The sequence below is a fragment of the Rhincodon typus genome, unplaced genomic scaffold (assembly GCF_021869965.1).
Source record: "Rhincodon typus isolate 14 unplaced genomic scaffold, sRhiTyp1.1 hic_rhity00002038, whole genome shotgun sequence".
Classification (NCBI taxonomy): domain Eukaryota; kingdom Metazoa; phylum Chordata; class Chondrichthyes; order Orectolobiformes; family Rhincodontidae; genus Rhincodon; species Rhincodon typus.
The window spans coordinates 1-12,569 of NW_025967676.1; the positions used below are offsets into that span (position 1 = coordinate 1).

The window sequence follows — 12,569 nt, forward strand, 5'->3', positions numbered from 1 at the left end:
CTGAAAGTGCAGTAAGTTTAGGATGACTTGTGGGCCTCTATATTCATCAGATTTGTTCCATAATGTCTAATGAATAGAGAATACAATCTCTAGATATATATTTCTCCTATATATCTGACAGTAATATCTTCTATAATTAAAACTAGTAACTATGCACAGTCAGAAATGTTTGCTTTAACAGATTAAGGATAATTTTATTTAAACTTGGACCAAATATGTTTTCCAAAGTAATAACTGCTGCTATCAGGATATGATCTTTTCATGGTTGCTGCAGTAAACAAGTTTTATTTACTCGTCAACATAGCAATGAATTGCTCTTTAGTCATGAAATACTGAAAAGATCACTCCAGTATACAGGCAACAGTTTTATCACAGTTTTATGTTTGTATTAATGCAATTCTTTAAATAACATTTTTAACAGTTTCTCAGAATTTCAGTCACCTAGCCACCTAATGAAAGCCTGGGATCTGTTTATAACATTTTTTCTCTTCATAAAGGGGACCCGATGCCTGATCACCTATAAAATATGAGTACATAGTCATTTTTAAGGAGTTCCTATTTAAGGATATCAACCTATAAGTAGCTTTACCATATCACTATTTATTTTAATAAATTCTAACGCAGTTGGTGGAATTGATGCCCTATACAGAATACAGGTAGTAGGTCGACAGGAGAACAGGGGAAAAATGTTCTAGGTGGTGTGATACTAATCCAGATTTCATTATCCAAATAGCATTGAAATGCATGGTAATTATGGTTATTAATAGCTAAGCTTGGATGAGGAACAGATGTACAATAAATATTGTTGTCACAGCAAGCAATTAGAAGTGCAGAGAATAATTTTCCTCCAGTTTTAATTGTAATTAGATTTTACATGTTCACTTTTTCACATTTTCTTTGTTTCTTTTCTTCCATTCTTTAATCTAATCTTTTTCCCTTCTCTTCAATTCTCTTTTTGAACCCACTCCAAGTAACACTTCCTTCTCAGTCCTTGCATCATTAATTTCACAATCGTTCAATCTGTTAGTTGGTGCAGGAGATACATAGTTGATTGTCTTGTTTACTCAGGTTTGTGATGCCTGGTTTTCTTCATTGTGAATTTATTAAGTTGCACTTTAGTAGCTTGTTTTTAAAAAAAATCATTTGTGGAAAATGAGTTTATTAGCTAGGCCAGCATTTATTGCCTTTTGCCTTTGAGAGGGTAATAGTAAGCTGCCTTCATGAACTGCTACAGTCCATGTGGTGTAGTTACACCATAATGCCATTAGGGAGGAAGTTCCAGAATTTTGACTTGGCGATACAGGCAATATATTTCCAAATCAGGATGATGAGTAGCTTGTAAGGAAACTTAGAATTGATGGTGTTCCCATTCAACTGCTGTCCTTGTCCTTCTACATGGTGGTGGTCATGGATTTGGAATGTGCTCCCTAAGGGGCCTTTGTGAATTTCTGCAGTGCAACTTGTAGCTGGTACACAATGCTGTTACTGAGTATTGGTAATGGAGTGACTGAATGTTTGTAGACATTGTTCCAATCAAGCAGCTGTTTTATGGATGGTGTAAAGCTTGAATTTTGTTAGAGATGCACTCATCCAGGTAAGTGGGGAATAGTCCATCACAGTCTTGACTTGTTACTAATCGATAGTAGTCAGGCTTTGGGGAGTCAGGATGTGAGTTATCAGCTGCAGGATTTCTAGTTTCTGACCTGCTGTTGTTGCCACAGTATTTATATGGCTTTTTCAGTTCAGTTTCTGGTCAATGATAAACCCATGATGTTGATAATGGGGGATTTAATATGGTGATGCCATTGAATGTCAAAGGGCTAGTAACTGCCATGCAAGAAATTATAAAAGAAACTTGAAAATGTAAGTGTAAGTCTAACTAATGACACCATGGCATGGCTAGAGAGGAGAGATCATGTGGCAAGCCAAGGAGTAATTCATGGAAAAGGACTTTCTTTTCAAATTTTAACTGTGTGATTTCTATCTGGGACTGTGTACACACTTAAGCATTTGTAGCTTAAGACCATTACTTGACCTATAACATTACTGCAATTCAATTAAAAGCAATCTTTATTCAAAACAACAAAAGGCATATTGAAGTCAGAAGGCAAATCAACTCTTTCGTGAATAACAGCATTAACACATTCCAAGGTTTTCATCACTATATTCATAATTGAGCATGCATGGGACAAAGTAACCACTAGGGACTACAACTGAATAGAAACCAGGTTGAACAAAACTGCTTCTTCTTCTGGAAATGTAGTGGTACAGAAATTAGTGTGTTCAGGGAAGAGGTGATGAAGTCACAGACTTCATGTACAAATAGAACTTGTTTTTGTTGAACATATTCTAAACTGGAGTGGCCCATGACTCTTTTAAAACATTCATTTGCTAGAATCCATCATTTTTATTCAGTATAAAAGACTAGTTTACTTCAAAAACAACTCGCACCTATTCACTCTGTATTATTTCTAATAGGAAGAATATTCCGGTGAATGAGAAGGCATTTCGAAAGTACTTGACATTGTCTGAGAATTAAATCCCTTTTGAATGAGCCCACAGTCCCTTTCAGTAGTCTTTTCAAGCCTTACATAGGACCCATTGCTGGCTCAATGAATCAAGGATTTCCACGTGCCCTGCCTGTTTCTGAGAAGTTAATCTTCCCATTTTCTTCATCGTCACTCTCACCTCTTCTACTGATGTACCTTTGACCTAGCAACAGATAAATAACCATTGACATCATGCATGTACTTTCGAAAATATTTTCTCACTTGCGAATAACGCCCTTACCATTCACACCTTCACTACGAATGATTTGGTTGTCTTTCTAACATGGACTAATGTACGACTGCTAGGCTGTAGTTCCTGTTTTCTACTATTTTGTTGGCTTGGCTATACAGTCCAATTTACTGTGGTGGTGACATGATCTTATTAAAATACTTGGATTCTTTTTTTGCCCTTTGTCTTTCAACATATACACCTCTTTTTAAAAAAATACACCTCATCATTTGTCAAGCATCCTTTGAGACTCTGATACTAATTTTCTGACTGAGATGTCCTCCCTCATTCTTCATTCAAACTGCTCCACTCACTTCCCTTGACATCGATTTGAATTTCACTACCCCTCCTGGCTTCTCTGCAATCAAGACAATGTCTAGTCATTTCCACATGTGCTGCCACAATTTTGGAATTCTTCTTTAGGAAACATCCATCTATATGAAAATGCAACTCTGATGCTAATTTTCTATTGATCCTACTTCCCTCACTGAGGCCCTGGTTAATTAATGCAGCTGAAGAGTCCACCTCGGAGCAAAAGCTCGACCCTTGACGCAATGGCCTAGTGGTATTATTGCTAGAGTAGTAATCCACAAACTTAGCTAAAGTTCTGGGGACCTGGATTCAAATCTCACCATGGCAGATGGTAAAATTTGAATTCAATAAAATATCTGGAGTTAAGGTTCTAATGATGACCATGAAGCCATTGTTGATTGTTGGAAAAACCCATCTGGTTCACTAATATTATTTAGGGAAGGAAATCTGATATCGTTACCTGGTCTGGCCTACATGTGATTCCAGATGGTTGACTCTTTTCTACTCTCTGGGTAAATGACATCCTGAAAATCAAAAGTCTAGATGCCAAGGGTGGGTTAAGTTATCTCATGTAGTTCCTCTTGATGTTTAGCATGGATGCCATGCTGCTGTCTGAAACAATGGTTGTTCTTTACTTTGAAACATAGGACCCAGATCTTGTTAAAAAAAAAATTCTTTTAAGCTTCCTTGGTTTTTCTATCCTATTCCCCATTTGGAGGGAGAGAGAGGGAGAGATGGATGCTTTCAGTTCCCAGGTTTTGCACTTGCAGTTTTGTAACTAGCTGCAGCTCAAAAATTCAGAGACCTATCATCAGGCAGAATTTCCTTAACTCAAAGATTCTCGGTGCCATTCAGCTTCAAATTTTCTTCCTCACTAGTTCAAAGAGCAACATGTCCGGCATAGCTAAATATATGCAGCGCTTGATTTTTCAAAGTTGCATTTTGTTGTAACATGTTATAATGATTTGAATTATTTCTTTTACCTACCCATAAAATGTCAACCTCAGGTAGCCAATCCTTTCTCCCAGTTTAGCCACTTGTCCTTTTTCTGTTGGAGCATGCTTCAGTCGCATAACTCCTATTCTACGGAGAGTTTTCAGCCATTGATAGGCAACTTCATCGTTGTCCAGCACCTCTTCAAAGTTGGCAGTAGGGATCTGAAGTTCTGAACCCCAATTCTGTTGATCTGTTTCAAAACAAATTAGAACTCATGTTCAGAGTTGTAAAAAATGTAATTTTAACTACTTTTCTTTTTAACAGGAGATCTCTTGATTCATCTTTCAAATTCTGTCTTTTTTTTGCCTGAAAAGTCAAATAAAACATCTGTTTAAAATCCTATCTGAAACTTTGCATCTCTGTCAGCTCAGAATGCTGTCAGACCAGTACTGAAATGTTATCTTCAATTATACACTCAAATCCTGGAGTAGGATCTGCACCTGCAAACCTCGGACTCAGTTGGTTAACTTGCTAAGTCCTGATGAAAGATCATTGGCCTGAAATTTTGAATTTGTTTCACTCTCCAAAGATGTTGCCAGACCTAAGCGTTTTCAAAATTTTCTGTTTTTCTTTCAAATAAGCTATTAAACTCTTTCACAATGTGAACAATGAATTCAACACAATGCTTCATGCCTATTCCATTCTTAGCTGAAACATTTGTAGAGGGAGTCCTGGAGTCATAGACAAAGTGGAGATGACTTATTGAAAGTTCTTGATCTTGAGTTCTATCTAGGGACGATAGGAAAAATTAGCAGAGAAGTACCCCCATTACCCTTACGTGGAAACAGTGTGAAGGGAACCCAAAAGGAGACTTTGTTTTAAAAATCTAATTTTTTTGTAAACTTTGTTTTATTAAGTCCATTATTTCAAATATTTCATGTACGTAGCTATTTCTTCCTTTCTTTTATATGGCATAAGTTTCTAGTCATAATGTGAATGCATAGCAGCTACTTTATTGTTTGTGAAGTGCTTTGAATAAGGTCTTGAAATAAAGTATGAAATAAGTGCAAGTAAATAACTGAATAATGAATTGAATAAATGCAGCTTGACTGGCTGATGTTTCATAATCTCCTAAAGCAGGAGAGACTCTTGCAGACACAGATTGTTGTATGTCCCCAGGTGAATCAGAGAGCACTGTGAACCCCGACTTTCATTCCTAGGTCAAGCGCGTAGAGGTGGGAGAATTTCCAGTTACATGAACTTGGCTTTTAAAAATGGTTGTTCACACTTCCCACTTTCAATTTGGGGGTGGTTGGAAAGCCTATTTCAGGGTTCAAGCATTGTGTAAAAAGATTAAAATAAAAGAATAAAGTATAATATATTCTTCCAGCCCTCATGTCTTCCTCGCTCCCACTCAGTCCTGCACACAATTCATTCCCCATCCATGCTACCTAATGAACTCTACACATAGGCCTTCATAGTATGCCATCTTTGTGCCTACTTCCACCTACCACCATTTCCCCTGCCTTTACTATGCCAGTTGACTTAGTACCTAAATAGCCATAGAGAGAGGAGATAAAAAATAAAGTTGATAGAATCCCTACAGTGCAGAAAGAGGTCATTTGACCCACTGACACTCCGAAGTGCATCCCACCCAGGCACACCCGCCCCCGCTTCATCCTCATTAACCCCACATGGAGATTTTACCACTGCCAGTCAAAATGTGAATGCATAGTACCTACTTTGATCACTATAGGGTAATTTTTAGCATCCACCTAACCAGCACATCTTTGGACTGTGGAAGGAAACTGCATCACCCAGTGGAAACCTACGCAGACACAGGGTGAACATGCAAGCTCAACACAGGTAGTCGCTCAAGGAGGCCTGGTCCTGTGAAACAGCAGAGCTAACTGCTGTGCTACCATACTGCACTAAATGACAGTTGGAACAAGACAATTTGAGGTTCCACCAAGAGCTGAACTTGGATCTATTACTTAAAGTTCTACTACTTAAAGTTCTGTATCCAGGAACACTACAGCCTACTGAGTGTTCTCCTTCAGAAAAATATTTTGACAGATGTTACAGATCTTGATATTTTCCAACTTGTCCTAGGACCATATCCACACATATCCCTTAGCTTTCCAAAGGTGTACCCTGGCTATTCAAACCAAGTGCACTAAGAACATGCCTGCTTTCACCCGGTTTAATTTCCGCATCATATCAGAGGCAATTGATCATTTGAATGGCCAGCTGCCTCTGTGAAACACATACTCACATGACCTACAAACCACCCTCCCAATCCCAACCCAATGAAAATGACAAATGCCAGATTTGAGGGCCCGACATAGAATTCTGGATGTTTGGTGTCATTTACACCATGATGGAGAGGCTCAATGTCATGGTGAAAATATGGATCTTATTCAGTAACTTGATACAAACATTAAAAAAAATTCAGCTTTTGCTTCAGGTTTTCTCTTTGCAGCATGATAAACATCTCAGGCAATATTTTTCCCACAAAATAGGCAGTAAATTCATGATCACAATACTCAAACCAGAAAGAATTTTCCTCTTTATCACATATATAGCCTTAATGTAACTGTGACGTCAATTCCTGTCTTCATAATCTGCCAGTCTTTTTCTTCAATCTTCACATAATTAGGCTTATTTCTCCAGCTTCCAATAACCCATTTAGAGTTTTAACCAAACACTTCTGGTCTAGCATTTCAAAACTGCACTCCTTACACAGAGGTAATCTATTTCTTAACAGTTCTAAACTATCTCCATTCTTTAGGAGCAACTGTTTTTCACATCCAGCCTCAGCTAAGATTTCAGCAAAATGTGAAATGAAAGGGCTTTTTTGGTTGTTTTCTTAAGCCAAAGAAAAATAAGTTCCGGATCATTCTATCTAAAACCTAACACACAACTATTTAGTTTATTTGCTTGTAAAACTCAGTCAAGGAAAAGAAAATCCCATTACTCTCCAGGAAGTCTCACAAGCAAACTATGTTTAAAAAATAAACACCATGGCTGCAGAAATAATTACAATCATAGACACAGACTAAACCCACAACTCGAGATATTTATATATAAGTCACCCACCTTACATCACAGTCATTGGCCTGAAACATTTGGCTGAATTTCACCTCTAGAGTCCTGATCCTGAGGCTAGACTGAATTCCATGGTGAAGTCCCAAGTCCAGGCTGCTTTTAATACCACCAACTGGTCTGCATTCAAACCTTTGCCTTTAAAAATCATGTTGCATCACCAATGCTGATACAGTACAGATTAGAATTAGAATCCAAAATGTTCCAGCCGTAAGACTCTTAACCCTGAAGGTCCAGCCCAAAATTTCTCTGAATCATTACAATCATCAATTCAATAACATAACCTGCAGAATCCCTTTAAAAGATACAACACTTCTTAGTTACATATCGTAATATTTTAGCTTATTTCAAGACGTTGAACTTGTTTAAGTTCCATTTAAACAAAAACTGACATGTTTTAAAGCACAGAAAACAGAGGAACCATATCAGCTTTTTAAACATAGTTTATCTTTCATTCTTTAAAAGTGTGCTTCTACTTTAACATTTAACATGAAACTGTAAAGATCAATGTTTTATAATGGCAGGGAGGTATGGCTAGTGCCAGGTAAAGATGATCTGTGGCTCTCAAAGAAAAATTCCAAAAGGTATCAACATTATATTTACTATGTTGGCCTGGGTCTCAAAATAAAACTCCAAAAAGTGTCAGCATTATATTTACTGTGTTGGCTTAAGGTAATTTTCTGAGTGATTGTCCACTTCAATAATACTTCCATCACTGCTTGTTTTGCGAGTAAGGAGAATGATGTCACAGCAACTCAGGATTAATTGAAAGATTGACTTTGAACAAGAGGAGCTTGGCTCTGAGATTGTACTTTATTGTTTTGGAGTCAATTCAGCAATTTTTTTATTCCCTAGAACCAAAAAAAAATTAATTAGACCAAAGTTGCCACCTTATTTCCAGTTTGTTCAAGGAACATCCTTTAGAAACTCAAGTTAGTAGGTAATACTTGATTCTGTGTTTGGAAAGAACTGCAGTCTGCCTGTAATTGGAATAGACAAAGACTATTTTTAATCTTGTACAATTGAGCAGCATGTCTGAGATATATAATTTTCAATTGTCCCTTAGCTGCATTCCTAAAGGTTGCCTCAGGCAAAAGCAATAAATACAACTAATAGCCTTCCAAGGAAGGTACAGGAGTAGACCAATTCAGTTCCTCCAGCCTGGTCGACCATTCGGTTAGTTCATGGATGAGCTTGCCTCAACCCCATTTACCTGTGTTTAATTCATGTAGCTTAATAACCCTTACTTCATGTAAATCATCACACTCAAAAGCTCTAACCGACCCAATGTCCATAGTCTTTTAAGATAGAGAGCTCCAGATTTTTCTTACCTTTGGTGTGAAGAAATGCTTCCTGAATACATTCCTAAATTGCGAAGCTATAATTTTAAGATCATGTCCTCTCAATTCTCCATCAAAGGATATTGTTTCTTTGTATCTACTTTCTCAAATCCATTTATTATTTTAAATGGACTGATCAGATCACCCCTCCACATGGTCATCTAAGTCTGTTTGTGACTACGCCACTTTTATTAACTATGTTTTCCTGGCAGAAGTATAAATAGTTTTAATTTTCTGTATAGTCTCCAAATCCTTCCTGCTACTTACTGTCATCATTCACATATTGCAGGGGAAGGTAGAAATAGCTCAGAGAAGGCATCTGTAGTGATTGGAACGTGGGTTAGGTGGACCTCATTGAGTATGAGATCCCTGACTGGAGCTGTTAACCTGGACCAATCAGGGAGTCCTGGTTGACAGATATGAACAGGAATCTCAAAGTCTCCTCACTCTAGGGACTGGCTCTGAGCTAGCTGGTCAGAGTCCATGTACTGTGCATGTGTAAATAATGGGCGACTTAGTGACAGGATATCAGCCTCTATGCAGCTAGTTCAGCATCAAAACAAAGATAACTTTTACAAAATAAGTCTGCAAGGCTAGATGGAAGGTGAGGTGAATTGGAGGGATCCAAATTATAGGAAAATTGTAATTGCAAAATTATTGTTCAGTGTGATACTCCAAAGGGCATATATGTGATCATTCAGATGAGTGGAGGTGTTCTTTCACTAACCATTTAGATGCTCTTGTTGCCTTTGCTAGAATATTAAATACTTCTGATATTGGAGGGTCACATTTGGGGTTAGAGGGGGGTCACCCTAATGATCATTGTTATTCCTTTTTTATATTTCATGAGCTAGTTTCTTGTCTCTTATCCCAAAAAATACATCTCACCTCCCAGATATCCAAGATGGTGGTGGAGTAGCAGCACAACATGCGGGCTCCTCAGCCTAGGAGCTCGTCTATTCTCTTTCTATGTTTCTTTTTAATGTTTCCAATTATTATGCTACCTTACCTTTTAATGACATTGGCAGAATGGCCTAAGCCCAGCGACGAGGTAGCTTCCAGCAGCCTGGAATGGCGGTATAGGCTTGGTGCTGGCACGGAGGTCTCTGGGTGTGGCGGTCTTGTCCAGGAGGGCCATTCTCGGCCTGGCATGGCCATCTTGTCCCAGCGTGGAGGACTTGTCCGGGCGTAGAAGTCTTCTTCAGTGGCTTCCGAGTATTTCAGCAGCACAGAGTCCTGATGAGGAGTTCTAGTCCTGCAGTGGTTGGGCGGTCTTGGCCTGGTGCTGTGTGACAGTTTTGGCCCAGTTTTCCAGCATACCCTGAACCCAAGAGCCGTTAATTGAACTGTGATGAACTTTTACTTCTTTTTTCTTCTTATTTATGACTTCTGTCATTAATTAAGGCCAGTTATAAAAGTTTTCACTGTTTTGTTTTGTAAATACATGTGACAATAAATTGCTATTCTATAAGAGAAGCTTTGGCTCACTTCTCAATGAAATTCACTGCTATTCTGCTTCCTTCTTTTCCTGCGACTGTTGCCATCTCCATTTTCTTTTCAATTAAATCCCTCTTTAGGCATTCTGCCTTTAAATGTTGTAAGTTTTCTCCACAGACAACCATCCTTGAACATCTGCCTTCCATTAAGTTTTCTGTATCTAAAAGTATATCAAAATTATGGAGGTTTGAACAGAGCAGATCACGAGAAGCTGTTCCTACTTGTAAGAGGATGAAAAATGAGATGGCATAGGTGTAAAGTAATTTGCTAAAAAAAAAACATAATGTGAGAAAAAAATTTACCACACTGCAAACAGTTAAGACCGAGAATGCCTGGAGTTGTGCTGGAGACAGATTGAATCAAGGTATTCAAAATGATTGCCGGACTCCCAGACCTGCTGAGCTTTTCCAGCAACTTCTGTTTTTGTTCCTGATTTACAGCATACGCAGTTCTTTCGGTTTTTATTCAAAATGATTATTTGAACTAAAGCAAGGTGCAGGGTTATTGGGAAAAGCTGGGACCAGATAGTCTTATGGCTTCCTCCTTTTGGATGACGTAGCCCAGGAATTGAATTCTCGTCCTTGAAAGTTAACAATTCTCATTCAATGTAAGGCCTGCGTTCTGCAAGGGATTTAGAACTTCACAAACCCTGTGATCGGGCTCCGTTTTGTCATGTCCTATAGAAATATGTCATTTATACGATAAATTATTCACTTCCTCCTTTCCAGGTTTTGAGACATCCCAACTTGAAATATTTCAGGGAATAATGACATTCTAAAGGGTAGATTATTGAAGCAAAATTACTTGAAACATGTGATAAAGATAATTTAAAAACCTTGACTTGTAGGCTTAGGGTACTTGTCAAAGGTGGATGGTAGCATCTAACTTTGAAAATTATGCTATGGGCTAGTTTTCTCAGACTGTCAACTACCAAAAACATTAGCTGGTTGTCTCTCTGGACTGCTACATTCAATGTGTGCAACTCTACACATGGCCTGAGCTCACCGTTTGACTTGGGCTCTGTTACAAGCTCTGAACACCATCTTGTTGGCTGTGTCAGTGATGCTACTCCACTCATAATATTATACTATCAAGCTGTGCTTTAAACTTCTCCAGCAATGGACGTAGTACCCTCTTGGGAGTATATTATTGGCCTCCTAAAGAAATGTGATGTGACATTCTTTCTTAAGCTTTCCTGGACCTTGAAAGAGGGAATGGGAATTCCTGACGAAATTCCTTTCCATTGTCTTCTTATAATACTGTAGTCACTCTTTCCAGAAAACTTAATTGTATACTTGCATTCCTACTTAAAAGACTTTATTCATTATGACATAGAGTATTGTCTGATCCTTTGCCTCTTGTGAATAAGTGTGGGAATGAAATGACCCCATACTTGAAGGAATGAGCCCCCAGGGCCTTATTGTCTAATGGTTGATGATTGGGCAACTACTAATTTAAACCAAGGCAACCTGTCAGTTAAAAGTGCTGCATAGAATTTTAGGTAATACCTGTCTTGAGCCTTTCACTTCCCGTGTGAGTGTCCTGACTCTATTTGCCTTCTTTGACTTCACTTAAGAAAGCAGTTTTTCCTTGGTTGTTCTTCATTTGCAATTTATTTAATTTTCTGCTTTTCAATAATTTCTTCCCTTCTCTTCCCTTCTCAGTAATTTTCTCCATGGCAATTGCATGCAGTTTTTGAGGTGATGTATTTAAATCTGCAAAACCACTTCAAACATCCAATCTTCTTGCATTAGAAACACACTGCTCTCCATTCATGGCATCTGTGGAATTGCTTTGCTCCACAATGTGAACATCCTAAAATGGCTGCTGTACTAGTTTCCCATTCTCTTCCCATAGGTGTGGCCTTTTGAGTAGATGGAGCTATATTGTGGCCTATTCAAGTGACTGATTCAACTGAAGCCTCAGTATTTCCCCTTGGGTAAGGGCCTGATTTTTAACTCTGACCTCAGCCTATGTCACATCCTGAATTGCTTGTCCAAAGTCAAGTCTCCTTTGATTGTAAAATATCAGACATTTTGTCCTCACAGATGCCTTTACTGAACCAAACATGAATTAGTTCATCTTTTAATATTTTATTTCCACATCAGTTATTTGGTACAAGTCACTAAGAAACAACTCAATGGATTCCCCTGGTCTCTGGAATATTTGTTAAATTGTGCTCGTTCAGTTATGTGGTTCTGATTTTGGTTGAAATATATTTCAAAAGCCTTAAGGATAGACTTGAAATTTGCAGTAATTTCTTCTAACCTTTGTCTCATGAAGACATTGTCAGCTACAGGCTTGACTGCATACAGGAACATACTAACAGGTGCTTCAGCTCCTTGCCCTGCAAACCTCTTGCTGTTCAATAACATTGGAACTGCTTCTTCCACAATTCCTGATACTGACCTCTCTGTATGCATCCTGTATTTTCAAAATGCTGTGACAAGGGCAGTAACTCAACTGATGCTACCATCGTCATGGGTTTCAGTACACGTCTAACTCTAGGTAGGTCTCTAGTTGTTTTAGAGATAGTAGGAACTGTAGATGCTGGAGAATCCGAGACAACAAGGTGCAGGGCTGGATGAACACAGCAGGCCA

The 12,569-nt window shown here is 38.3% G+C and overlaps 1 protein-coding gene across 1 annotated transcript; it reads right to left on the reverse strand.

Moving 5' to 3' along the window:
- Nucleotides 1–2,052: 2,052 nt before the first annotated feature.
- LOC125481409 (gamma-butyrobetaine dioxygenase-like) lies at nucleotides 2,053–9,545 on the reverse strand. The gene is made up of 3 exons (XM_048592921.1): nucleotides 9,481–9,545; nucleotides 4,078–4,276; nucleotides 2,053–2,712 (listed from the first exon to the last, which is right to left on the reverse strand). The coding sequence occupies exons 1-3, from the start codon at nucleotides 9,491–9,493 to the stop codon at nucleotides 2,694–2,696; spliced, it is 231 nt and encodes a 76-aa protein (XP_048448878.1). The 5' UTR covers nucleotides 9,494–9,545; the 3' UTR covers nucleotides 2,053–2,693.
- Between the last annotated feature and the right edge of the window lie 3,024 nt (nucleotides 9,546–12,569).